The sequence below is a fragment of the Pecten maximus genome, chromosome 14 (genome assembly GCF_902652985.1).
Source record: "Pecten maximus chromosome 14, xPecMax1.1, whole genome shotgun sequence".
Lineage (NCBI taxonomy): Eukaryota > Metazoa > Mollusca > Bivalvia > Pectinida > Pectinidae > Pecten > Pecten maximus.
In genome coordinates this window covers 25,763,527-25,790,735 of record NC_047028.1, presented here as the reverse complement: position 1 = coordinate 25,790,735, position 27,209 = coordinate 25,763,527, and the positions used below count along the sequence as shown (strand labels likewise).

The 27,209-nt window shown below is 34.0% G+C and overlaps 1 protein-coding gene across 2 annotated transcripts in view; it reads left to right on the top strand.

The window, feature by feature from the left end:
* The first annotated feature begins 856 nt into the window (after positions 1-856).
* The window catches only part of LOC117341993 (coadhesin-like), a 47,801-nt gene continuing 21,448 nt past the window's right edge, over positions 857-27,209 (top strand). Inside the window, exons 1-9 of one of the 2 annotated variants that reach the window (XM_033903929.1) lie at positions 857-911; positions 5,160-5,200; positions 9,607-9,735; positions 10,620-10,664; positions 13,000-13,041; positions 13,335-13,385; positions 13,703-13,750; positions 17,501-17,539; positions 18,388-18,514. In XM_033903929.1, coding sequence (XP_033759820.1) covers positions 5,171-5,200; positions 9,607-9,735; positions 10,620-10,664; positions 13,000-13,041; positions 13,335-13,385; positions 13,703-13,750; positions 17,501-17,539; positions 18,388-18,514 — 511 coding nt within the window. In that variant the 5' untranslated portion in view covers positions 857-911; positions 5,160-5,170. Of the gene's footprint in view, positions 912-4,577; positions 4,854-5,159; positions 5,201-9,606; positions 9,736-10,619; positions 10,665-12,999; positions 13,042-13,334; positions 13,386-13,702; positions 13,751-17,500; positions 17,540-18,387; positions 18,515-27,209 lie in introns of those variants that run through there. The other variant, XM_033903928.1, reaches the window with a different exon arrangement.

Below are 27,209 nucleotides of genomic sequence, written 5' to 3'. Positions count from 1 at the left end.
TCTATTGGATTAAGTCTCCGAATCTTGACTATAAAAACCCTGTCAAAAGTTTTGTGATAAAAATTTATCTGAAATTAATTTTCATTTCATTTGAGGTTTTATGAAACTCCTCTCATTTTTTTTTATTTTCCATGTTTGATTGCAAAGACTCGCAAAATATGAAAAATGATTATAAAACTCGTTTTTTTGTTTTTTTTTTGTTTTTTGTTTAATTGCATCTGAAATGAAAACTGATTTTAGATACTTTTTATCACATAACTCTCACAATACATTTAACATGCATTCGCTATAATGTTATATATCAAAACACGATGGCTTTCCGTTTTTGATGTAACATGATTAGTCAATGTAATAATCTAAAATATCTTACACCGTTAATAGTTTCGATTGTCACTATTCTGGACCTCACTTTGAGAGCTTGCTATTTTATGGACATGTCCTTAATAGAAACATGTCTAATAAGACGCGTTCCTGTGATAAACACCCAGTATTGACATATATTTTCCAGAAAATGTCTCCTTAGTGGTTTGTCAGTAAACATGTCTTTTATACTCTAAGTGTAATATACCTTAACAAAAAGAATCGGCTGCTCCCATCGTAAGACGCTGGATTTGTATTTTCTTACCTATCCTTTTGTTTGTTAATCACTAGCTGGTGTCATAGTCGCCTTTCCTGATATGGTTTAGATACTAGGAGAAGATACACGCGCACTTGGAACGTGATATTGTTTAGATGTTTTTGTGTAATACTGCCGTACTAAATAATTGAAATACATTATCTAAACATAAACATTTGGAATAACCAGCGAGGCCTCACTATGTAACCAGGAAGTACACTGTAGCTCTAGGCACACACGGCTAGACTGAGTCAAACTGCAGTGTTAAGATAACTGCATATACTGGATTCTACACGTAAGTTAAATGGTTATTTGTCACAGCTGATTATCTAATATTCCTTTCTAATGTCAATTTTGTTGGCTTTTATTCAATTTTGAAGACACATTATAACTCATTGTTTACATGAAAATATAATGTATTGAAAAAAATAGATAGCATTAACAAATACAGTGTATATTTTTTGATTGGCTTTTTGTTTTGGGGGGGGGGGGGGGGGGGGGGGGGGGTAAGGAGGGGGTGTAGGAGGAGAGTCTCTTCGTATGTGTATAGAGTGACCGCATATCAGATCATAGACAAGCGACGCCGACGAGATGTGTGAAACCATTGGGGAGTTAATACGACTAAAATGCCTTTTGTATCAGATAGTTACAGATATCAGATAATTAAAGTCGAGACATGAAATCGGAGTTCTACTATAAACATAATAACAACGAGCCATTTCCTTGCAAAACTAATCAAAATATACTCATCCTTCACCTATCAAATTTGTCGTGATTTTATCGGATAATTATGTTGAGAAAGAGAGATTTAGCTCAAATACCAACGAGCAAGAGGACCTATTAATGATTCAACCAAGATTAACGAGACCAACTTATCTGGAATAATAATCGGCTTAATAAAAAAAAACTCCCGATAGGCCTTTGTATCTTTATTTTTATCGAATAACTAACTGTGTGTGTTTTCAGTAAGATTTATTGTATAATAAACTTTCGTGTTGATTACACATACTCAACCAACGGATATTATCATTGTTCAATATTAACATAAGTATGATATTATCCTAAAACGTCCTATTATATCCCCGAGTAACAGACATTTTCTTCACGTAATAAGTGTTATATTTAAATTAACTTGTACAACAGGTGTATCCAACAAGGCAGGTGTGAATGCAAGGCTAGTTCTGATACACCATGGGAGCTTATAGTCTGTTTCTTATTTACCCATGTGTATACAAAATACTCATCTAAATTTCCCCGAAATGGAACTTGTGTTTAAACAGTTAAAGTGTGACATAATGGTTAAAATATTCATCTTTGATCATAGAATGAAATACATGTCTTTTTAAATTTTTTTTTTACAAAGACTGCGGTGTTGTATAATTAAATAATATGCATATTATTAAACTTTATTATAGTATTAGGAGGAATACAATAAGAACTAGTAGTATCCCTAATGACATGTATATATAAATACTGTTATATAATCGAAGCTATTCATCAATCTCATATATGTATATTCTCATTATTTACTAGATGTATATACTGTAAATATTTTTAAGAGGGCTTTTCACGTGTAAGAATAAAACATAACTTGAAAAAGATATTCTCTGAAAAGATGGATGTGATAATCATCATTAGTTTACAAAGAAAAGTAAGGAATTTTCTCCTAAAAAAGAATTTAATTTTTTTTTTTTTTTTTTTTTGTAAACTTTTGTTAAAGGAATTTCATTGCTATCCTCCTAGTAAATACAAGAACGAAATAGCAGTAAATAGATATATGCGGAGTATACTAGATAGGTTCTCCAAGAGTGACTCCGGGTACAATTTTTTCATAAGATTACGGTTATTCAGCAAGGACAATGATGTAGCATATTCAACACGAGTATTTATAAACACCGCTTTGATCGCAGGCACCAACTGACGCCCTTACAAATTTGCAATTCAAATACGTAACGTTATTGATATAACAACAAAGCATTTGAGCAATTTGATGCAATGACACATGTTTTTTTGCGTAATAAAACAGTTGGTTTGAATCAACACAAAGGAAGCACATGATATTTTAAGGTTGTTTCTGACAACCAGGAAGTCATATATAATTCTTTTAAATGTTTAAAATGGCATTAGGTTTAAAATAAATCATAGCAAAATACCAAAACACATGAGAAAAAACTTGAAATGAAGTAGATACCTGAGCAGTCATATTTAGGCGTCCATACTAGACAGAAATTAATTTATTTTACGGCAGTTTTTTTATCCACTATAAATAAGACACTAGGAGACAGAACATTTGAAACAAATTGAGAAAAAGTATACTCATAACACCTTACACCAGGGATACGTACCTTGTTCCATAAATCGTGTATTAAACAAGCCGCATCATAAGGATAATATCAGACGACAGTTCAGTGCATACAATCATGTAGCTAGGGAGATGGCTTCAGATAAGAGCGTGTCTTCCATTAAAAGCGCATTAAAATCAATATTAAATGAGCGTTTATATTTAGACTTTCCCCCCTCAGCTATAAGAAAGATATGTAATGGCGTGTAAGCGTTTCTTTTTATTCCACTTTCTATGTATCCATTAGCAAGAGGATGTAAGGAAGGAGTGGTCTAGATCATCATGTGATGGTTTCTGTTTATTCCACTCGCTATGTATTTATCAATCGCTTACTTTTCTTCTATTTATGGCAATTCGCGTAACCGCTGAGGACTTTGAAGTAGAACACCCAACCGGATTTGACTCACTTTGTGCTCTTTAGTTGTTACATTTACTTATGCAGTGGAAATACCAGGAGTGGGTTTGATTTGGTGTTTAAGCACCTATACAAGGACGCAACAAAATATCAGCGGCGTATCCGTAGCTTGGTTTCAGGTGTGTTAAAAATGTTTGAATACAAGCAGACATACATTACAATACCGTTACAATGTTATTTCATAACAAAACCGTGTCTCATATGTTAACAAGCAAAAATAAAGCAAATATAAAGTCTTGACGTTTATTGCATCCATTCATTAGGTGTCAGAGTGTTTAATTGCAAATATTCTTTTTTAAATATAAACATATATTGAGATCTATCACCGTATACTTCTGAAGGACTCATTTTTGCTCGTTCAGAATACTCTGTGGTGATAGCATTGTCGAATACAAATATAATTTTCGCCCGTGAAATATTTTTGTATTTTTTTTTTTATGTTTAAGTATATCCTGAAGTGTTTTCCCTCGACAGTGCCAATCAGATATCGATTGTGACCTCATATGGACAATGAAGAGATTTCATGGACGGTGAATCGCGTAACACTGTAGTTGTCTCTATTGGATTAAGTCTCCGAATCTTGACTATAAAAACCCTGTCAAATGAAAATTTTCCAAGTTTTGTGATAAAAATTTATCTGAAATTAATTTTCATTTCATTTGAGGTTTTATGAAACTCCTCTCATTTTTTTTTAATTTTCCATGTTTGATTGCAAAGACTCGCAAAATATGAAAAATGATTATAAAACTCGTTTTTGTTTTGTTTTTGTTTTTTGTTTAATTGCATCTGAAATGAAAACTGATTTTAGATACTTTTTATCACATAACTCTCACAATACATTTAACATGCATTCGCTATAATGTTATATATCAAAACACGATAGCTTTCCGTTTTTGATGTAACATGATTAGTCAATGTAATAATCTAAAATATCTTACACCGTTAATAGTTTCGATTGTCACTATTCTGGACCTCACTTTGAGAGCTTGCCAATTTATGGACATGTCCTTAATAGAAACATATGTCTAATAAGACGCGTTCCTGTGATAAACACCCAGTATTGACATATATTTTCCAGAAAATGTCTCCTTAGTGGTTTGTCAGTAAACATGTCTTTTATACTCTAAGTGTAATATACCTTAACAAAAAGAATCGGCTGCTCCCATTGTTAGACGTTGGATTTGTATTTTCTTACCTATCCTTTTGTTTGTTAATCACTAGCTGGTGTCATAGTCGCCTTTCCTGATATGGTTTAGATACTAGGAGAAGATACACGTGCACTTGGAACGTGATATTGTTTAGATGTTTTTGTGTAATACTTCCGTACTAAATAATTGAAATACATTATCTAAACATAAACATTTGGAATAACCAGCGAGGCCTCACTATGTAACCAGGAAGTACACTGTAGCTGTGCGCACACAAGGCTAGACTGAGTCAAACTGCAGTGTTAAAATAACTGCATATACTGGATTCTACACGTAAGTTAAATGGTTATTTGTCACAGCTGGTTATCTAATATTCCTTTCTAATGTCAATTTTGTTGGCTTTTATTCAATTTTGAAGACACATTATAACTCATTGTTTACATGAAAATATAATGTATTTTAAAAAAATAGATAGCATTAACAAATACAGTGTATATTTTTTGATTGGCTTTTTGTTACAAACATATGTTCCTTTAGAGAGATTTAGAACACGTCAGGTAAACTATCTAAAAAATAATGTCATTTGTAGTCCTTCGCCGGTTTCACTAAAAGTTTATGTAATTTTCATGTAACTTTTAGAGTGTACGAGGATGCAGGGAAGGAGATATATCGACCCTCAAGTAAGTTTTTATTTTTAATCGTACCATTTCTATATATTCATTATACGCTTGTTTTAAATTCCTATTTCTTGTAATTATGGAACCCCCTGCTGCCTTTAATTTAAACATGCCCAAACTCTAATTTTGTGATCATTACTTATTCCGTAGAAATACTAGAATATGTGTGGATTTCATTCCAAGCCCCTTTAAAGGGACGTTGAAATGGCGAAAATCAAATGCGTATAATTATATATATTATATAAAAAAATATTGCAACACCTCGATTGTAGTCTAATGCCTTAGCGTGGGAAATAATGCGTTCTGTCCCCATGACTAGACATCCGCAATACTCTATAGTTGTTAATGTCCCAGGCGATAATTTCGTCCCTTGACCAAGACAAACCAATCTCTATGAAACTGATATTTGCTGTCCTCTTTTTCACACTCAGAAGCGAGTTTGCGTTAGTATCGTTTTGCCTGTTGCCGTTACAATACAGCCAGATAGAACATTTAGATCCTCCGAATTGATTATCCTGATATAAGCGTAATTCAATCCCGCTAAACAATTGCTTGATTGCGTTTAAAGTGGATGAGATGATTTGTCATGAAAATCAAATTATCGCCTACTAGGAGTCTCTTTGCTTACAATTTTAAGATTCACACACATTCACATACACCGAGACCACATTGCTTTTGATGTGGATGATATATTTATCTAGAATAATGTCTTTGTTTGGCCATTTGCTCGTTATGGTAACTTTATGTGTTATAGATAAAGTAGGGCTTCATAGATATGAAATGTCAAAAGTTTTGATATTTCAATGAATTAGGTTTTCATTTATATCATAAAATGGAAACAATGAAAACAATGCTCAAGTGACTTTAGGTTAATGTCCAAAAAATTTAATATTACTTTATACCTCTGTACGTTTGAATCCGAAGTAAACTTCAACTGATTTTTTTCACATCTTCATCAAACACAGGGAAACATTCAAAACACTTTCTGTTACAATGTTTATCCTAAGTGCTAACTGCAAGAGAGACTCACCTAGAATATAAGTTGAAGGCTAGATACATAATATTTGTTATGTTTGTATATAAACAGCTTGGGATTTCCACTCAGAATGTTTTCTCTTCTTGCATGGATGAACAATCTAAGGCTAATGAAAATGTCAATACATGAAATAGAGCATTCTATGCTTATTTTACCTGTGTTATTGAAACACAGCAGACTACGATCAATTGTCGCAACGAAGACGCCAATATTTAATTCAGTAGGCAACAAAAAAGGGAGGGACCGGGGGTCGGGGGGGGGGGGGGGGGGGGGGGGGTAAGGAGGGGGTGTAGGAGGAGAGTCTCTTCGTATGTGTATAGAGTGACCGCATATCAGATCATAGACAAGCGACGCCGACGAGATGTGTGAAAGCATTGGGGAGTTAATACGACTAAAATGCCTTTTGTATCAGATAGTTTCAGATATCAGATAATTAAAGTCGAGACATGAAATCGGAGTTCTACTATAAACATAATAACAACGAGCCATTTCCTTGCAAAACTAATCAAAATATACTCATCCTTCACCTATCAAATTTGTCGTGATTTTATCGGATAATTATGTTGAGAAAGAGAGATTTAGCTCAAATACCAACGAGCAAGAGGACCTATTAATGATTCAACCAAGATTAACGAGACCAACTTATCTGGAATAATAATCGGCTTAATAAAAAAAAAACTCCCGATAGGCCTTTGTATCTTTATTTTTATCGAATAACTAAATGTGTGTGTTTTCAGTAAGATTTATTGTATAATAAACTTTCGTGTTGATTACACATACTCAACCAACGGATATTATCATTGTCCAATATTAACATAAGTATGATATTATCCTAAAACGTTTTATTATATCCCCGAGTAACAGACATTTTCTTCACGTAATAAGTGTTATATTTAAATTAACTTGTACAACAGGTGTATCCAACAAGGCAGGTGTGAATGCAAGGCTAGTTCTGATACACCATGGGAGCTTATAGTCTGTTTCTTATTTACCCATGTGTATACAAAATACTCATCTAAATTTCCCCGAAATGGAACTTGTGTTTAAACAGTTAAAGTGTGACATAATGGTTAAAATATTCATCTTTGATCATAGAATGAAATACATGTCTTTTTAAATTTTTTTTTTTACAAAGACTGCGGTGTTGTATAATTAAATAATATGCATATTATTAAACTTTATTATAGTATTAGGATGAATACAATAAGAACTAGTAGTATCCATAATGACATGTATATATAAATACTGTTATATAATCGAAGCTATTCATCAATCTCATATATGTATATTCTCATTATTTACTAGATGTATATACTGTAAATATTTTAAGAGGGCTTTTCACGTGTAAGAATAAAACAAAACTTGAAAAATATATTCTCTGAAAAGATGGATGTGATAATCATCATTAGTTTACAAAGAAAAGTAAGGAATTTTCTCCTAAAAAAGATTTTTTTTAAATTTTTATTATTTTTTTTGTAAACTTTTTTTAAGGAATTTCATTGCTATCCTCCTAGTAATTCAAGAACGAAATATCAGTAAATAGATATATGCGGAGTATACTAAATAGGTTCTCGGAGAGTGACTCCGGGTACAATTTTTTCATAAGATTACGGTTATTCAGCAAGGACAATGAGGTAGCATATTCAACACGATTATTTATAAACACCGCTTTGATCACAGGCACCAACCGTTACGCCCTTACAAATTTGCAATTCAAATACGTAACGTTATTGATATAACAACAAAGCATTTGAGCAATTTGATGCAATGACACATGTTTTTTTTTGCGTAATAAAACAGTTGGTTTGAATCAACACAAAGGAAGCACATGCTATTTCAAGGTTGTTTCTGACAACCAGGAAGTCATATATAATTCTTTTAAATGTTTAAAATGGCATTAGGTTTAAAATAAATCATAGCAAAATACCAAAACACATGAGAAAAAACTTGAAATGAAGTAGATACCTGAGCAGTCATATTTAGGCGTCCATACTAGACAGAAATTAATTTATTTTACGGCAGTTTTTTTATCCACTATAAATAAGACACTAGGAGACAGAACATTTGAAACAAATTGGGAAAAAGTATACTCATAACACCTTACACCAGGGATACGTACCTTGTTCCATAAATCGTGTATTAAACAAGCCGCATCATAAGGATAATATCAGACGACAGTTCAGTGCATACAATCATGTAGCTTGGGAGATGGCTTCAAATAAGAGCGTACTCTTGTTGCCAGATCCCTAAACTTGAATTGATGTATATATTGACCCATATGTTGTAAATATTTTGGTAATACAATACTGTTAAAACCAATCATGTAGCTTTCGAACCTCATGTCTGACAGAAAGTCATGACATGATACCTTTGTTGGGAAACTCGATTGGCTGAAATACAAAATTAAAATGTATGCCCCCTTTTGATTTTATGAAGGCGAGGGAGCATTAAGTGTTTTCAATATCCGACCGTCTCCTCTTAACGTGTCTCGTATCGTTCCTAATCAACCACATGTCTGACGAACCCCTAAACAGATTTTGGCTCGTATTTACACTGACTGAAGTGTTATAATATCACGTGTTACCTCTGGCTATAAATCTGATAGTTATTGATCAAGGTTAAAGATTGTCTTTAAACACTTCTACAGGAGACGCATTGTTTTAATCGTGATAATTCAATTTTTTAACTTAATGTTTTTTTATGGATAATTAAACGCATTGACAAACTGTTTAATATGTGTAGACAATGCTTATTTTCTAGATTTAAGAATCTTCATTGTAAGTCGAGCCCTTCACCACTATGGTACATGCAAAAAAATGTTTAAAGAGCAGGAGCGTCGATGCCTCAGTTATTCGTTACATGTTCATTACATTTATAAATTACCGATTTGCATAACTAGTCACGTTCTTAAATGGCACTGGCTGTTAATAGGACGTAAAACAAAATACATTTTAAATGTGTAACGTTTTTGTAAATATGTTGTTATATGGCGAAAATATTTTTTATGTCATAGTATTAACCTGATGGATATAAATGGTATGTATTCATGATAAAAATTGATTGATGCTGATCCCTCTCTAAATACGTAATGTCACCATGTATTTTGATTCTTAATAAAGAACCCATATCCTGAAACTTTATCAACATGCATTGTAAAATATATACAAGATACTGACACCTACAATATAATGAAAGAGGAAAGAACAAAGCCCATTATACAGCTGTTCTGTCCTCTATTACTAGCAATTGTTTCTAAGGACAACGATAGCCAACGGGGGTATTTAATGTATTGTAGTTGATTTCCAGTTGTTACATGTGCTATTTGTTGTATTCTGACAATGTTGGCTAAGATATTTGGTTTGTTTGGCTTCAGGTTTACATTCCTCCGCCTGACTATACATACGACAACAACGTAGGACGACATGGGAACCACAATCCAAGTCGATTTGCCCATGAACACCTTAATCCACATTACCATCCGCCTCGTTATACTGAAAGCGAAGTACGTACGGGTATATTTCAATCGGACAATATTACGATATATGATCTGAAGATACTAGATATATGGAATGTTTTGTTTGTTTGTTTTTTGTTTTTATTTTGTTTTGCTTTTGACAAGAGACAGAAACACGCAATATAATTACAAAGTTTGATTAAGTGTACATTTGAAAAATGGGACAGATTTTAAGATAAATTTTAGTCCAACGTCATCAGATAATGAGCTATTCTAATCGCCCAACGTCTGTGGTCCGTCATACGTCCGTCCTCAAACAACCCGTGTTATCGCTATATGACTGAAGAAATACTGGAAGGACAACGTCACATGTAGGTTTCCATTGGTTTCGTGCTGTGCCCAGTTAATGATGTGTCTGATCGGATTAACAAAATGCTGCTAGATGGCTATGTTTAATTTTGAGAGCTGAGGTTTGGTATCACTATTCCTTTAGATGTACTGGAAAGACTTTTCTGATAGTTAACAGGGCCTATTTAGTTAAAGTCTGATAGAGAAAAGAAAATGGCCACAAGATGGCTGTCTTTGAATTTGACACTTAATTCTTGTGATCGCCCCTCCTTAAGAAATACCGGAAGGTCTAATTTGGCCAATTTGATATTGAGTCCGATAAATTAATCAGAATTCCCACTAGGCGGCCATCTTGGATTTTGTTGGTTAGCTACTTCTTGAAAACTATTGGAAAGGTTTTTTCGCACTTCACTATTCGGCACAACCCCTTAGTCCCTAAGACAGAAATGGCGGCTACAGTTTGTATCTTTAGTTTGATACAGTTAATTTAGACAATACATTATAGTGGAAAGGTATATGTTGATAACGATTAGTTTATCATGTATGTAAACAATAATAATAGATTTTCATGTTTATATTAACAGTACTCGGCTTCAAACTATGCATCGCTCAACGGTAATACTGTTAACGTAAGTACTATTACTTATTTCACTCAGACATTTTGTCATCCTTTGCAAAACTGCTCCTTTGTTCAGACTTTGTTTTCCCCAGTAAAATCTAATGTTATTCGAAAACGTTTATTTTACGTAGATGATTTTTTACCGAAGGAATATGTAGGATGGAATAAAATTATTCCGGTGCAATTGTGGCTTGATAACTTCTTAGTTAACGGTGAACATCAAATATAGGTTTAATTATCTATTTCTTCCGAAAAGTTTTTTTCGTTCAGTAGGTCTCAGATTTGTTCACCGCTATACAAAATGCTTTGAGTTTTGTGTAATTTCCGAGGCGTACTCGGGTATATAATATAGTAGTTAGTACTCTTGTTTCACGCTCAATAGTTTTGGAGTGGAAAATATGGTCAGTATGCTTCATGTTGAAAACAAGCGACACCCATATATTTACGCCTAGTGCCCCAGATTAATTGTGCCAATAACATAGAAAAGATGTAAACAATATGTTACACATAGTTATGTAGGATATTTACAATTAGATAATTAACCGTGTATCCATAAGCCCTATGCACCACCAATATCAGAGGGTCATTATGAACCCGAAACTTTACTGTAAATTCAAGTTTCCCTATCAATTATAAATGAAATTTTAGCTAAAGCTAGTAAAATGGAAAAAATGCAAAAAGTTAAAAAAAAAACAACAAAAAAAACAAAAAAACAAACCCTGTGTGTCCGAGGATATAGCTACTGGAGTATCCCCAAATATTATACAAACGACTAAGTAGTGTCAACAAGCCCTAATGATATAAGACCCCCGGCAACATTATTCTAATCTTCAAGTTGATAATGACGCCTGTAATGCGACATAGATATTTGAATAGGGAAATGCATTATAAACGTTTTAATTTGTCAGAAATTAAGTAGAATGTTGCAAGGTCCAAGTTTATCTTTAATAGATATCGTAAAATGTAAATATGCATATTTAAGTGAAGTTGCCCTCACAAGTAAGCGCTTACATTATATTAACTAGAGCAAGCCTTCCTTCCCCGAATCCCTAGCACGATATAAGGAATGCAAGGCCATGGAACAATTTATTTTGTCATTTAAGTCAACAATGAAACATAATTGCTTATTAAGATGGCAGACCGACCGATTATCGAAACCATGCCATTATATATACAATGATAAACATGTAAAAAAATTGAAACTCTCGAAAATTATATCTGACTGAACATCTATTACATAATGTATGTGGGTTGTATACACCATGCATACAAAACGTACATCCCGTTTAAAAATATAAACTAAAAATGAAATGCATTGATAACTTAATAGTCTCGTGATAGACATGTCGGTCTATTGCAGTATTTACATGATTATGCTGTAGATACTGGTTCAGCTTAGTAATGAGTATCTCTTGATGATTATGGAATAAATATATACATATATACAAGTTAAAGAACATGAAGCATCGTTAATGTAATAATATGGTTAATTTTATTTCACGAAAATATCGTGAATGTAGAATTGTACCCAGATAATCAAGATATAATTTTTCATAGTACACGGTACACATAATTGATCACAATCTTGAATGTTTTTATGGTACCAACCAATCGTATGACTTATTGGCTAATCTTCAAGACCTTCACATTTTCAACAATAAAATATTGCTCGCACTGCAAGGAATTCATGACTAAATTTGTAGTCAATAGTCATAGTTACCCGTACAACACCAATAAAGATGACCCCCACCCCCTCCCTAGATATAGCTTACATTCACAGCTCACTCTCATATTAGACACAGTTAATGAAAATGTCTAATAGGCAGGCTAACCTCACCTTAACGAAGTCTGCTTCCGACATTAAGAGCACCACGAAACTACCGGCATCTAAAATGCAGTTGAAAACAGTCTTTAAACAGGAGATTTAGCTTACATAACCCTACGAAGCAAATGTTTGGCTCAATTCGACAAGGATGAGTAATCAAAAAGCAGTTAACATTTTTAAACAAACTCCGCCACCACGGCGACGAAATAGGACAAAAACAGTGTTAGGTTTCCCACTAATGTACCGAGTTACAAAATGGAATCTAATGATAAATAATATTCCTGCTAGACTAGTAAAACTGTGTCACTGTATGTAAAGATGCGTGTAAAACGTGTGACAAAAGCCCACTTCAACCACAGGCACAGGCACATTTGTACAATGGAAGGGAGATAATAAGTAAATGTATTTGTCAATACTACGCCTTGATAGAGCTTGTATCGCCAGGATTTTCAGATTTTAGTGAGCTTGTAAAAACAGTGTTTGAGTGAAGGAAATATTAACTATCACTATTAATTTACAGAACTTCAGCTATGTCTCACCCGGAGAGGCGCCTCGGTCTAACGTAAGTACTTTTAACTACAATCGCAAAAATGCATTGTCATTAATACACTTGTTTTGGAAAGTCAGAGATTTGATATCAATTATGCAATTTTATTATATAAAAATAGTTCCCAGATAACGATGGTAGTGACTAATGACCATGATGTTTGAGATGTATCAAATATCTAAACATATCAGGAAAACAATAAAGCATGAGGAAAACAATTCGTTTTATCACACGATTAAAACAGATGTTAACGAAATTAAAAGAAAATGAATGTAAGACATACACACAATACATGTTTGTATTTACAGACCACAGATTCCCTATACGACTATGTTCAAGATGGTTATCCACGGCCTAATGTGAGTATTATTAACTTTGATGATATAAACAACTCATCTTCACTACATTTTATTTACAAAACTGTCTGTGTTGTGGGTGGGTTTGTCGTCCACGGGCCAATATAATGTTAGTAGACATACGATGATAATAATGAAAAAAATAAAATAAAATAAAAATCAAATAAAATAACGAAAGTAGGAAACAAACCAATAAAATAGAGGTCCAAGGAAATAACTGCAAATGAGAAATATAAATTGTCCAGTGTCTGAAAGAATCAAGTACTAAATGTTTAAGAAACTTAAAATAATTTAATTATAAGAAACTTTTATGTTTACAGATCCATAATGACGATACTGCATCCAATGACAGTTCACATAAGACTGCAGTAAGTCAACCTGTTATTATTCTGACATCAGTCTAACGTAAGCTCGACTGCAACTACATCTGTATTCTCACATTAGTCTGTTGTAAGCTCACCTGTAACTATTCTCACATTAGTCTGCTGTAAGCTCACCTGTAACTATTCTCACATTAGTCTGCTGTAAGCTCACCTGTAACTATTCTCACATCAGTCTGTTGTAAGTCAGCCTGTAACTATTGTCACATCAGTCTGCTGTAAGCTCACCTATAATTATTCTCACATCAGTCTGCTGTAAGCTCACTTGTAACTATTCTCACATCAGTCTGATGTAAGCTCACCTGTAACTATTCTCACATCAGTCTGTTGTAAGCTCACCTGTAACTATTCTGACATCAGTCTGTTGTAAGCTCACCTGTAACTATTCTGACATCAGTCTGCTGTAAGCTCACCTGTAACTATTCTGACATCAGTCTGCTGTAAGCTCACCTGTAACTATTCTCACATCAGTCTGTTGTAAGTCAGCCTGTAACTATTGTCACATCAGTCTGCTGTAAGCTCACCTATAACTATTCTCACATCAGTCTGTTGTAAGCTCACCTGTAACTATTCTCACATTAGTCTGCTGTATGCTCACATGTAACTATTCTCACATCAGTCTGCTGTAAGCTCACCTGTAACTATTCTCACATCAGTCTGCTGTAAGGTCACATGTAACTATTGTCACATCAGTCTGCTGTAAGCTCACTGTAACTATTCTCACATCAGTCTGATGTAAGATCACCTGTAACTATTCTCACATCAGTCTGCTGTAAGCTCACCTATAATTATTCTCACATCAGTTTGCTGTAAGCTCACCTGTAACTATTGTCACATCAGTCTGTTGTAAGCTCACCTATAATTATTCTCACATCAGTCTGCTGTAAGCTCACCTGTAACTATTCTCACATCAGTCTGCTGTAAGCTCACCTGTAATTATTCTCACATCAGTCTGCTGTAAGCTCACCTATAACTATTCTCACATCATTCTGCTGTTAGTTTACCTGTAACTATTCTCACATCAGTCTGTTGTAAGTTTACCTCTAACTATTCTCACATCAGTCTGCTGTAAGCTCACCTGTAACTATTCTCACATCAGTCTGATGTAAGCTCACCTGTAACTATTCTGACATCGGTCTGTTGTTAGTTTACCTGTAACTATTCTCACATCAGTCTGCTGTTAGTTTACCTGAAACTATTCTCACATCAGTCTGTTGTAAGTTTACCTCTAACTATTCTCACATCAGTCTGCTGTAAGCTCACCTGTAACTATTCTCACATCAGTCTGATGTAAGATCACCTGTAACTATTCTGACATCGGTCTGTTGTTAGTTTACCTGTAACTATTCTCACATCAGTCTGCTGTTAGTTTACATGAAACTATTCTCACATCAGTCTGCTGTAAGCTCACCTGTAACTATTCCCACATCAGTCTGCTGTAAGCTCACCTGTAACTATTCTCACATCAGTCTGATGTAAGCTCACCTGTAACTATTCTGACATCGGTCTGTTGTTAGTTTACCTGTAACTATTCTGACATCAGTGTGCTGTAAGCGCATTTGTTACTATTCTCACATCAGTGTGCTGTAAGCTCACATGTAACTATTCTCACATCAGTCTGCTGTAAGCTCACCTGTAACTATTCTCACATCAGTCTTCTGTAAGCTCACCTATAACTATTCTCACATCAGTCTGCTGTAAGCTCACCTGTAACTATTTTGACATCAGTCTGCTGTAAGCTCACCTGTTACTATTGTCAGATCAGTCTGCTGTAAACTCACCTGTTACTGTTCTCACATCAGTCTGCTGTAAGATCACCTGTAACTATTGTCACATCAGTCTGCTGTAAGCTCACCTGTAACTATTCTCACATCAGTGTGCTGTAAGCGCATCTGTTACTATTCTCACATCAGTGTGCTGTAAGCTCACATGTAACTATTCTCACATCAGTCTGCTGTAAGCTCACATGTAACTATTCTCACATCAGTCTGCTGTAAGCTCACCTGTAACTATTCTCACATCAGTCTGCTGTAAGCTCACCTGTAACTATTGTGACATCAGTCTGCTGTAAGCTCACCTGTAACTATTGTGACATCAGTCTGCTGTAAACTCACCTGTAACTATTGTCACATCAGTCTGCTGTAAGCTCAACTATAACTATTGTCACATCAGTCTGCTGTAAGCTCACCTGTAACTATTCTCACATCAGTCTGCTGTAAGCTCAACTATAACTATTCTCACATCAGTCTGCTGTAAGCTCAACTATAACTATTCTCACATCAGTCTGCTGTAAGCTCACATGTTACTATTCTCACATCAGTCTGCTGTAAGCTCACCTATAACTATTCTCACATCAGTCTGCTGTAAGCTCACATGGAATTATTCTCACATCAGTCTGCTGTAAGTTCACCTATAACTATTCTCACATCAGTCTGTTGTAAGCTCACATGTAACTATTCTCACATCAGTCTGCTGTAAGCTCACCTGTAACTATTCTCACATCAGTCTGCTGTAAGCTCACCTGTAACTATTGTGACATCAGTCTGCTGTAAGCTCACCTGTAACTATTGTGACATCAGTCTGCTGTAAGCTCACCTGTAACTATTGTCACATCAGTCTGCTGTAAGCTCACCTGTAACTATTGTCACATCAGTCTGCTGTAAGCTCACCTGTAACTATTCTCACATCAGTCTGCTGTAAGCTCACCTGTAACTATTCTCACATCAGTCTGCTGTAAGCTCACCTATAACTATTCTCACATCAGTCTGCTGTAAGCTCACATGGAATTATTCTCACATCAGTCTGCTGTAAGTTCACCTATAACTATTCTCACATCAGTCTGTTGTAAGCTCACCTGTAACTATTGTCACATCAGTCTGTTGTTAGCTCACATGTAACTGTTCTCACATCAGTCTGCTGTAAGCTCACCTATAACTATTCTCACATCAGTCTACTGTAAGCTCGCATGTAACTATTCTCACATCAGTCTGCTGTAAGCTCACCTATAACTATTCTCACATCAGTCTGTTGTAAGCTCACCTGTAACTATTGTCACATCAGTCTGTTGTTAGCTCACCTATAACTATTCTCACATCAGTCTGCTGTAAGCTCACCTATAACTATTGTCACATCAGTCTGCTGTTAGTTTACCTGTAACTATTGTCACATCAGTCTGTTGTAAGCTCACCTGTAACTATTGTCACATCAGTCTGTTATTAGCTCACCTGTAACTATTGTCACATCAGTCTGCTGTTAGTTTACCTGTAACTATTCTCACATCAGTTTCCATTAAGTCAAACTGTAACTACTCTCAGTCTGAAATATATCCATTATTTGGTTACAATAAAAACGAAAAAAATATCTATATATAAATAATGTACATAAGGGGAAGAGAGGAAGCAGAAATCAGGAAAGGATCAGGTTACAAGAAATTAAGAACTTCATTCCTAGAAGGAAAAAACCCGTTTTGAAATGTGGTTTCTTTGTTTCTTTGTTTGGGATCTCAAAAATGTCCACTGCTCAGTCTAATAGTGTATGGTAAAGTAATCGAAATGATAATGGCAACACAAAGTATTAATAAATAGCAAATTATTAAAAGTTCTGCCATTTATATAGCTAATAGGAAATAAAGTAGTATTTGATAAATATGAACGATATAATACCCGTGATATAAAAAATGTACATTTAAAATGTCAGGCGGGATGCAAATATCAACTATGATTTTTTTCTTATTTGTAGAACAGTTACCTCTCGTTTGGAAATGCGAAAAATCCTGATGTAAGTACAGCAGTAGCTACTACAATTAATATTTTATATTACTATTTTTTTTTTAAATTTGAGCTGTGATGTCAACGTCGCAATCTAATGTTCTAAAATGAGTTCCTAGATAATGATGGTGCCTAATGACAATGAGATTCCAAGGGTAATGTAGCTATCTAGTATGGGTCAATCGGACAAATTCTAAATCCCATAGTTTATATACTTGTTCTATAATGTAAAAATAGTTTAATTGAAACAATATTTCCAATATGTTGAGAAATCGGTGCTTCCATTCTTAAAAATGGTAAAATTTGAAAACGGGATTCTTTACCTCAGATTAAAGAAACAAGTTATTTGAAATGTCAACACATAGATCACAAAAAGTCAAAGGTCAAGTAAGTGATCACAATCAATCAATATGGTATTCGTTATATCTGCGTAGATTAAAAATGACAATAGACTCAACACCAACTTAATTTAATTTCTGATCTCAAACTTTCAACTAGACTTCAGTTATGATACGTAGTTCATTGTGGACAATATATACAGTTTTGCCATGAATTTAAATGTTTCTTTGTAGTACGTTTTCTTCATAACTGCAATAGCTTTCTAAATCAGGCGTTTACAGTAAATAAATTCATCGAAAGTACAAAAAGATGTCAAGTTAAAACAACGGACAGCGGATTCTTTTAGTACATGTTATAAGCATATATCTGGCGGCATATCACATAACGTTTTGAAAATTAGTTTCTTGAACGATATATGTTGCCAATATTATTTAGTCGGCAAAATGGTTAGTATGATCAATTCACCTGATAGTGTTAATAAACGTCAATTGTAAGTTGAGTAACATAATTTATTATCAGTTGAAGAGGAAGTCCCGGTCAACCAGAATTCTGATAGCTGTGGCAATAGTCATCGTAATAGGTCTCCTGACAGCCGGCGGAGCTTTCTTATATGAGAGGGTATTAAAAGAGGAAATCTCAGAAGCAGGTATAAGTATATAGCTTGACTGGATATGGATACACTATATAACTAATCAGTTTTGTGTTTAAAAATCTAAATGATCAAACCCTCAGAGAATTTAGTAAATTAAAATTAGTAAAAGGGTATTAGAACAGGAAAAAAAATGTAGGTATCAACACTTAAAAAAGGATATCAGTTGTGTGTTCACAAATCTGGATAATCAAATTATCATAGAAGTCAGTTAATTCTTTGAATTGGATTTAGCTTAAACACATTTCAGCTATTTAATTATGATATAAAAGAAAACGGGAAATATGAAGAATTTCATAACGTGTACAAACAGAAAGAATGATATCGATTGATTCTGAGGTAAAATTAGGTAAATGATGTTAATTACTATATTTGGAGTTTAAATATGTTTATTACATTAAATCCTAATATATTTAACATTATGTTGGATAGACACACAGCACGGGAATCTTCCAGTAGATGGAACATGGGCTGACTGGCCAGAGTGGAGCACCTGTTCTGTGACATGTGGCGATGGTATTATGACTCGCAACAGAACCTGCGATAATCCTCCTCCCTCATTTGGCGGAAATGACTGCGAAGGTTTAACATCTGAAAATAAGAGTTGTATTCTTACAAAGTGCTCTGTGAATGGAAACTGGAGTGAATGGCTACAATGGGACTCCTGTTCAACAACCTGTGATGAAGGCGTGAAAACCCGCAACCGAATCTGTGATAATCCTGCGCCGGTATTTGGCGGAGAAGACTGCGAAGGATCTGCAACGGAAACACAAAGTTGTATACTTGCCAACTGCTCTGTGAATGGAAATTGGAGTGGCTGGCTACCTTGGAGTTCCTGTTCTATATCTTGTGATGAAGGCGTCAAAACCCGCAACCGAACGTGTGATAATCCTTCGCCGGCATTTGGAGGTGAGGACTGTGAAGGTTCCTATACTGAAGAAGAAGTGTGTATTATGACACATTGTCCTATAGACGGAAACTGGAGTTCCTGGCAAAATTGGAATCACTGTTCGACAACCTGTGGTGGGGGCATTAGGAACCGCACAAGAAACTGTGATAATCCTACTCCCCAGCACAATGGCCTGGACTGTGTTGGACCAAACTCGGAAACATCAGGTTGTGGTGAGGCGACTTGCCCTCCACCTGGTGTTTGGGGTAACTGGTTGGAGTGGAGTGACTGTTCCAAAACTTGTGGTGAAGGGGTGAACATCAGGACGAGAGACTGTGATAACTCTGCCGGTGGAGAATGCATTGGGGACAACTCGGAAACAAAGGATTGTCAAGATTTGGTATGCTACGACGCATGGGGAGACTGGAGTGAGTGCAGTTTCACGTGTGGAAGTGGTATACGGACCAGGGAAAGGACATGTGAGGGAAAACAGACCGAACAGGAATGTGGTTGGCATTATCCCACGTTTAAAGACAAAAAGACATGCACCAACTCAGCGCCTTGTGAGTCTAGTAAGTACCAAAATGAAGGCCATGCATCTACCTCTATTGATCGTCTTATAAAAACATTATACCCGTTTATGCATGTGTACTTTTGCATCGACAATAAGCTTTATTAGTTTATAAAATTATGTATTTGTTTTGCAATGGCTACTAGCTTTACACCCTCATTAAGTTAAATGTACAAAATAATTGCCTCCCTACGTTTGTGTAAGCCACTTTACATGCATACAAGATGTATCATGAATCAATCAGCCGATAGTTTTTTCATTCGCATCGACATATCGAAACCTCATTTTTTTTTACCTGATTAGATGTTGTTAGTTAACGGTTACGCTTGAAGGACATACTGTCCCACTCCTGAAATATAATGAAACAGATAAACTCATAAATATTGGAGTCTAGAAATACTAAGCCGGAAAGTTTTAAATTTGAACAAAATCACTGAAAATCTGAAAACTGCAAATCATATATTTATTCACTTTGAAATATTTAGATATGCATTGCAACCCCACTTTGTAATCTTACCAAGCCCATTTGAAGGTTACGAGTCCATAACTTCGAAACCTGTATTAAGACGTCATTATGACGTCATTATTATTGTGACGTCATAACTGTCACGTCGAAAATAAGTAAAGATGACTGTTGAAAAGGCTGTTTTGTCTTTGACGATAATAATTTGTTTACTCTTCGTAGGAGCAAAATAGTCTTAAAAAATCGTTGTCAAATATAAAAATAAGCATTTAAAAAAAAATTCAGTTGGCAGCTATGGGCTTATGAATGCCAACTGGTCAATGGTAAATTCAAAATTAGCGATAGCGCGCATCATTAAATTTGCCTTTGTCCAGTTGTCGTCTGCTCTTTCCAAGTTCAGTTTTTGTTTTGTATGTTTTTTTTTCGATTATACCTTATAGATCGATTAGGCTATTATTAAAATAATCCCCTGTAGGGTCAGGTCGATACGGTTCAATAAAACTATTTAATGGAAAATGGGGTTCAATGTTTCTTCAGTAAGAGGTTTTCGAGGTTTAATCATTTTATTACTCAACTATCCGACCATATCCGGTTTAGTGGCATTGTTTTAGTGAAGATTTGTTTTTATTGCAGAATTTTGCGAGAGCAGAAGTGCGAACTGTTCGTACAGTCATCCAACAAGGTGTGACTTTTACATCACGTGCGATGCAGGCAAGAATACGCACGAACAAATGTGCAATGTTTTGATGTGGTACAAGGTGAACGCCAACAACCCATGTGAAGGAGACTGCGACTGGGAGGCGAATGTCCAGTGTTCCTTATAAAATTGCCATTAAGATAGATATTTGTACATCGGAAGCACGGTTGACTCAGCTGTTAGCGCCGAAATGGTAGCCCCGGCTGTGTACTAGCCAGGAAGTTGAGAAAGACAGAAAGATGGTTGCAAAAGGCCAAATAACCACGGGTTATGATTTGTGAATCGCTTTCTTGCTGTGGTATAACGTTATATACAACCCCGAGATAGTATGTATTATTAATTATTTACTACAATTAGTGTAAATGAAGCATTTGTGATTGCATTTCATCAGCTTATTTTTAACTTTATAAACTTATATGCGTTGGAACTGTGAAACTTGATACGGGAGTTTACAGTTATATCCACCGTAACATACTTGAAAATGTCATATTGCCAAGAGTGCATACTTGTTTGATGTATAACCAGTTTATAAGTTACACCTATCTGGAATAAACCAATATCTGGTTTAAGCAATATCGAAGCAATCCTTTGCTCCACTAATATTAGAGGTACATTATTTTTCGTAACTCATTTTTGGCACGTACTGATGAATATCTTGACAATCGGAACATTTTACATGTTGTTATGGTTTTTATACTCCCCCCTCGAAAATTTGTTCTGTATTTCGACATTATTTGAAGTTATCATCACGTATAACCCATAAACAGACGAAAAACATGCATGCTGCATTTTTAAACCTAATTCATTTTAACAGCACTGTTAAACGTTTTTTTTTATTCTACAGCTAAAAGCTTTTTCAAATGTTAAAAAAAATAATGACAAAAATAAAACCACTCTCGTTGATGTAACATTTAGGAATAATCGTGCGACTGAAAAAAAGAAAGGCTAATATATTGGTGGAATGACAGATAAATGAATAAATTAGCTAGTCTTGCTCCTGTTTACCTTATAATTATTTAGGTCTCCATAACCTGAAATAACAATCCTTTTATAATTACCTATACTTTCTTTAAACTCTTTCTTCACTCCATGTTCTCTATCTGCAGTGCTCATTAATGAAGAAGGATAATTCATTTATAATAATTTAATAAGACATTAACAAAAAAAAAAAAAAACAATTAAAATACCGTAGCAAAAAATGTTTCTCCTTGTAATGTTTATTAAGAAATGCATTTGCAAGATAGATGTCCTCGAGTCTTGACAATAGTATACGTAAAGGGAGGTAAATGTTATATACATGTAAATATTTATCTTAATGCAAAATGCATTGTAAAAGATATTTGCTGGTTGTAAGATTAAATTTACCCTAGTTTCTTTTTTCTCATAGAAACTAGTCATTTATTTATTTTCTAAACTGTCCATTTTTTTCTGTTTCAAATTGAATTTAAATATCCCAGCAAAATTGAGGAATGCCAGGGTTGTGACCCAAGGTTCACCCCTCTTACAACAAGTAACCTCTTACAGAGATCTCTTTCACATATTCATTTTCATTTCGTCCCGTTTGCTTGTTTTGAAAAACAAAAAACAAAATTAATTTTACTGACTCATTTATACAGTATATATACGCGGGATGATTGTTATGTTGTGAGCCTTGTATTGAAGGAGATAATCAAGTGTGTTATTCTTAAGTCCTACCATTCCCTGGCTATATAGGGCCGTGTACCCATAGACTTTGGTTAGTTTATAGACTCGTATTGAAGCCTTTCTTGCTTTATGTATGACTTTATGAAATAACTGAACCGATTTCAGTGCGATTTAAAAATTAAATCCAGATGTAACTGCGATATCATGGCAAGTGTAACCCAGAAGATAATCTTATCATAATAATTTGTATAATCATTATTATTTGAAAATTCTTTTGATTGTTTTTATAATCCTTGGAATATCATTGTTTTGTGATTTTTTAAAAATATTTTTCTCATAAGTTATTTCACTAATGTGTTGATATTGCCGTCTCAAATGACATCAATATCAACAATTATTTATGTTTTGAATAGTGTGCATGCTCGTATGGGTAAACGAAACGTAAAATGTTCTGTCAGAGAACACACAATTGAAAAAGTCTTATTCATGAAACATTAATTAGATAATATATACAGGCAAACTCGGTTTGAAGGATATATTGAATCTGTATTTATTGTATTTTCTCCTATGCTGTTTCCTGTATACCGTAACAAACTGATTATTTATGCGTTGTATGTATGAATACGTATTTGCAAGCTTGTAAACCTTGTTCTTATCCTACATGCCATGTCTTAAATCTTGGCAATATTGACACCAATTCAAACACACATGCATTTCATTTTCTTTGAAAATTTTAGAAATATAGAACAAGTGCAATTCCCTTTTGTATAATGGAATTCGCCTGTTGTAAATTTGCTATATTTAGCCTTCCTTCTGTATATTCCTAAAATGACTGACGAGTCGAAAAAAAACAACTGTATGACGTCATATTTTCATTATTAAGTATGCAATGTGTCTACTACCTAATTCATATTAAAAGGGATTTCTTATCAGATATTTTTCTCTCGTTCATTTGGAGATGTGTACAGACCATTGGCGAAAACAAATTCCTTTTATAATTAATGATAATAGCTTAAATACGTTAATAAAAGGTGTCTTTGGGGACGAGAATCTGATCGAGCATGAAACTTTGTAATTGTCCTAAATTCTATATGTCTTTCTTGTCAATTGTTATATTGTTTTTGTTTTATTTGCATGAAACTTTGTAATTGTCCTTAATTCTATATGTCTTTCTTATAAGTGTAGGTAAACATAGGTAAAGTGACTCAATAGGACACACGGATATATATTATATATTGGTTTTGTAATTGCCCTGTGTACGTGTGTGATTTATGAATCTGTTTTGTCTATTGTTTTTTGCTTTTATATATTTTTTTTAAATTTTTTTGATATTTACTTTTTTTGATGTAAAACCATGTGGCGATAATACTAATGTATTGTATTTTATATTTAGTTCATACCTAAGTACACAATGAAACACAAATGATAAAGGAGAACATATGACTCGTGCCGTAACTGGGTCCCAACTCAAGACCTATGCCACTAAATCGCCTGGTCAGAAATACCCGCAGCTTATACCACTGAACCACATCTATGTTCTTAAAAAGACTGCTTGAATGGCGTAATGACAGTGCCCCGATACCCTGGCGTTATCGCAGTGAAAAATCGTCTATCGGATGATATGAACAGAAGGGTCGCAACGCTTATATAAACATTGATGGAAATTGTACCTGTATTGCATATATTTAACATAGCTTGATTACAGAGGAAATCAAAATATTTTACAATCAAATCAAGAATACATAGCGTATAGTGTAATATTCATCTGAGACATGAACGATTTAATTCTTATTATTCGTGTTTATTTTTGAATTCATGAATACAGATTTTATTTTTCAAATAAAAATACATTTAAACTCTTAATCTGCCAAGTCTTAAGATTAAAACCTTTCCTAAATGCAACGTAATACTAATGAAAAATGTTCTTATTTTTCTATTTTAGATATTACATGTTGTGATTTCCACATATTTAGTTTTGAATAAAACAACTACGTTCTTTCTACTAACTACATAGTAACAAATAGTTGCAGACACAAAGGGAGGTAAATACTACCTAATCTGTTTATTTAGTCTCGAAATATTTTCTCTTCATATGATGTGTACATTGAATGAGATTGCTTGCTCAGCATTTCTCTTATCAAACATTTCTAATTAATTTACGGATTTCTTTGTTTGTTTGTTGTGTTATATAAAGACAATCGTTTGACTTGTATAATTAAAACATGTAACGCATTTGATACCAATGTTCTTTGTTCTTTCATTTCAACACTCCCCTTGACCGTAACTATCGTTTTTCTTTCCTATATATTCATCTAAACAAAAATACAGGCTCTTGACGATATAATAAGCATAAATTGAGCTTGTCTTAGTTTAAATACGACATGACAATATAATAGACCCCATGCATAGACCAGGCTAGGCTATACTTCCTCATATTATGTAATAGAGGGAATTTCAACCGTTTTCTACAAACAAAGATTCATGAAACATTAATTAGATAATATACACAGGCAAACTTGGTTTGAAGGATGGATTGAATCTGTATTTATTGTATTTATTCCTTTGCTGTTTCCTGTATAGCGTAACAAACTGATTATTTCTGCGTTGTGTATATGAATACGTATTTGCAAGCTTGTTGACCTTGTTCTTATCCTACCTGCCATGTCTTAAATCTTGGTAATAGTGACACCGATTCAGACACGAATGCATTTCATTTTCTTTTAAAATTTTAGTATTATAGAACAAAATACAATTCCCTTTTGAATAATGAAATTCGCCTGGTCTAAATTTGCTATTTTTAGCCTTCCTTCTGTATGTTTCTAATATGACCGACGAGTCGGGAAAAAAAACAACTGTATGATGTAATATTTTCATTATTAAGTATGCATTGTGTCTACTACCTAATTCATATTTAAAGGGATTTCTTATTAAATATTTTCTTTCGTTCAATTGGAGATGTGTTCAGACCATTGGTGAAAACAAATTCCTTTCATAATTTATGATTATAATTTAAATACGTTAATAAAAGGTGTCCTGGGGGACGAGGATCTGATCGAGCATGAAACTTTGTAATTGTCCTAAATTCTATATGTCTTTCTTGTCAATCGTTATATTTTTGTATATGTTTTAATGATATTTGTACAGATTGTACTAATTCAAATATTAAAGTACATTAGAAACTTAGTGTATGTAAACATAGGCAAACGTGACTCAATAGGACACACGGATATATATTATATATTGGTTTTGTAATTGCCCTGTGTACGTGTGTGATTTATGAATCTGTTTTGTCTATTGTTTTTTGCTTTTATATTTTGGTTTTGTTTTTTATTTACTTTTTTTGATGTAATACCATGTGGCGATAATACTAATGTATTGTGTTTTATATTTAGTTCATACCTAAGTACACAATGAAACACAAATGATAAAGGAGAACAAACATATGACTCGTGTCGTAACTGGGTCTCGAACTCAAGACCTATGCCACTAAATCGCCTGGTCAGAAATACCCGCAGCTTATACCACTGAACCACATCTATGTTCTTAAAAAGACTGCTTGAATGGCGCAGTGACAGTGTCCCGATACCCTGGCGTTATCGTTGTGAAAAATCGTCTATCGGATGATATGACCAGAATGGTCGCAACGCCTATACATACATTGATGCAAATTGTACTTGTATTGCATATACATGTATTTAACATAGCTTGATTACAAGAGGAAATCTAAATATTTAGTAATCAAATCAAGAATACATAGCGTATAGTGTAATATTCATCAGAGACATGAACAATTTAATTTTTATTATCATTTCTAATTAATTTACGGATTTCTTTGTTTGTTTGTTGTGTTATATAAAGACAATCGTTTGAATTGTATAATTAAAACATGTAACACATTTGATACCAATGTTCTGTGTTCTTTCATTTGAATACTCCCTTTGACGGTAATTATCGTATTTCTTTCCTATATATTCATCCAAACAAAAATACAGGCTCTTGACGATATAATAAGCATAAATTGAGCTTGTCTTAGTTTAAATACGACATGACAATATAATAGACCCATGCATCGACCAGGCTAGGCTATACTTTCTCATATTATGTAATAGAAGGAATTTCAACCGTTTTCTACAAACGTATTGCAAACTACTATTGCTTCCAACTAGTTCAGTTTCGCACCAGACATATGTATGGGTGAAAGGATTTTGTTACAAGTTTAACCAGCATTATGACGTAAGAATTCTACCAGTTGTCTCCAATTCATGATCCAAAAGAGGCGAATAAATTTGGATGATTCTAATTTTTCTTGACACTGGCTCATCTTTGACCCAAAGTTCTGTTTAGTAGAATAATGTTAAATTTCAAATACTAATAAATTCTAAACATTTGGACAAAAATAGTCGAGTAATATACCAATTTAATCGTCAT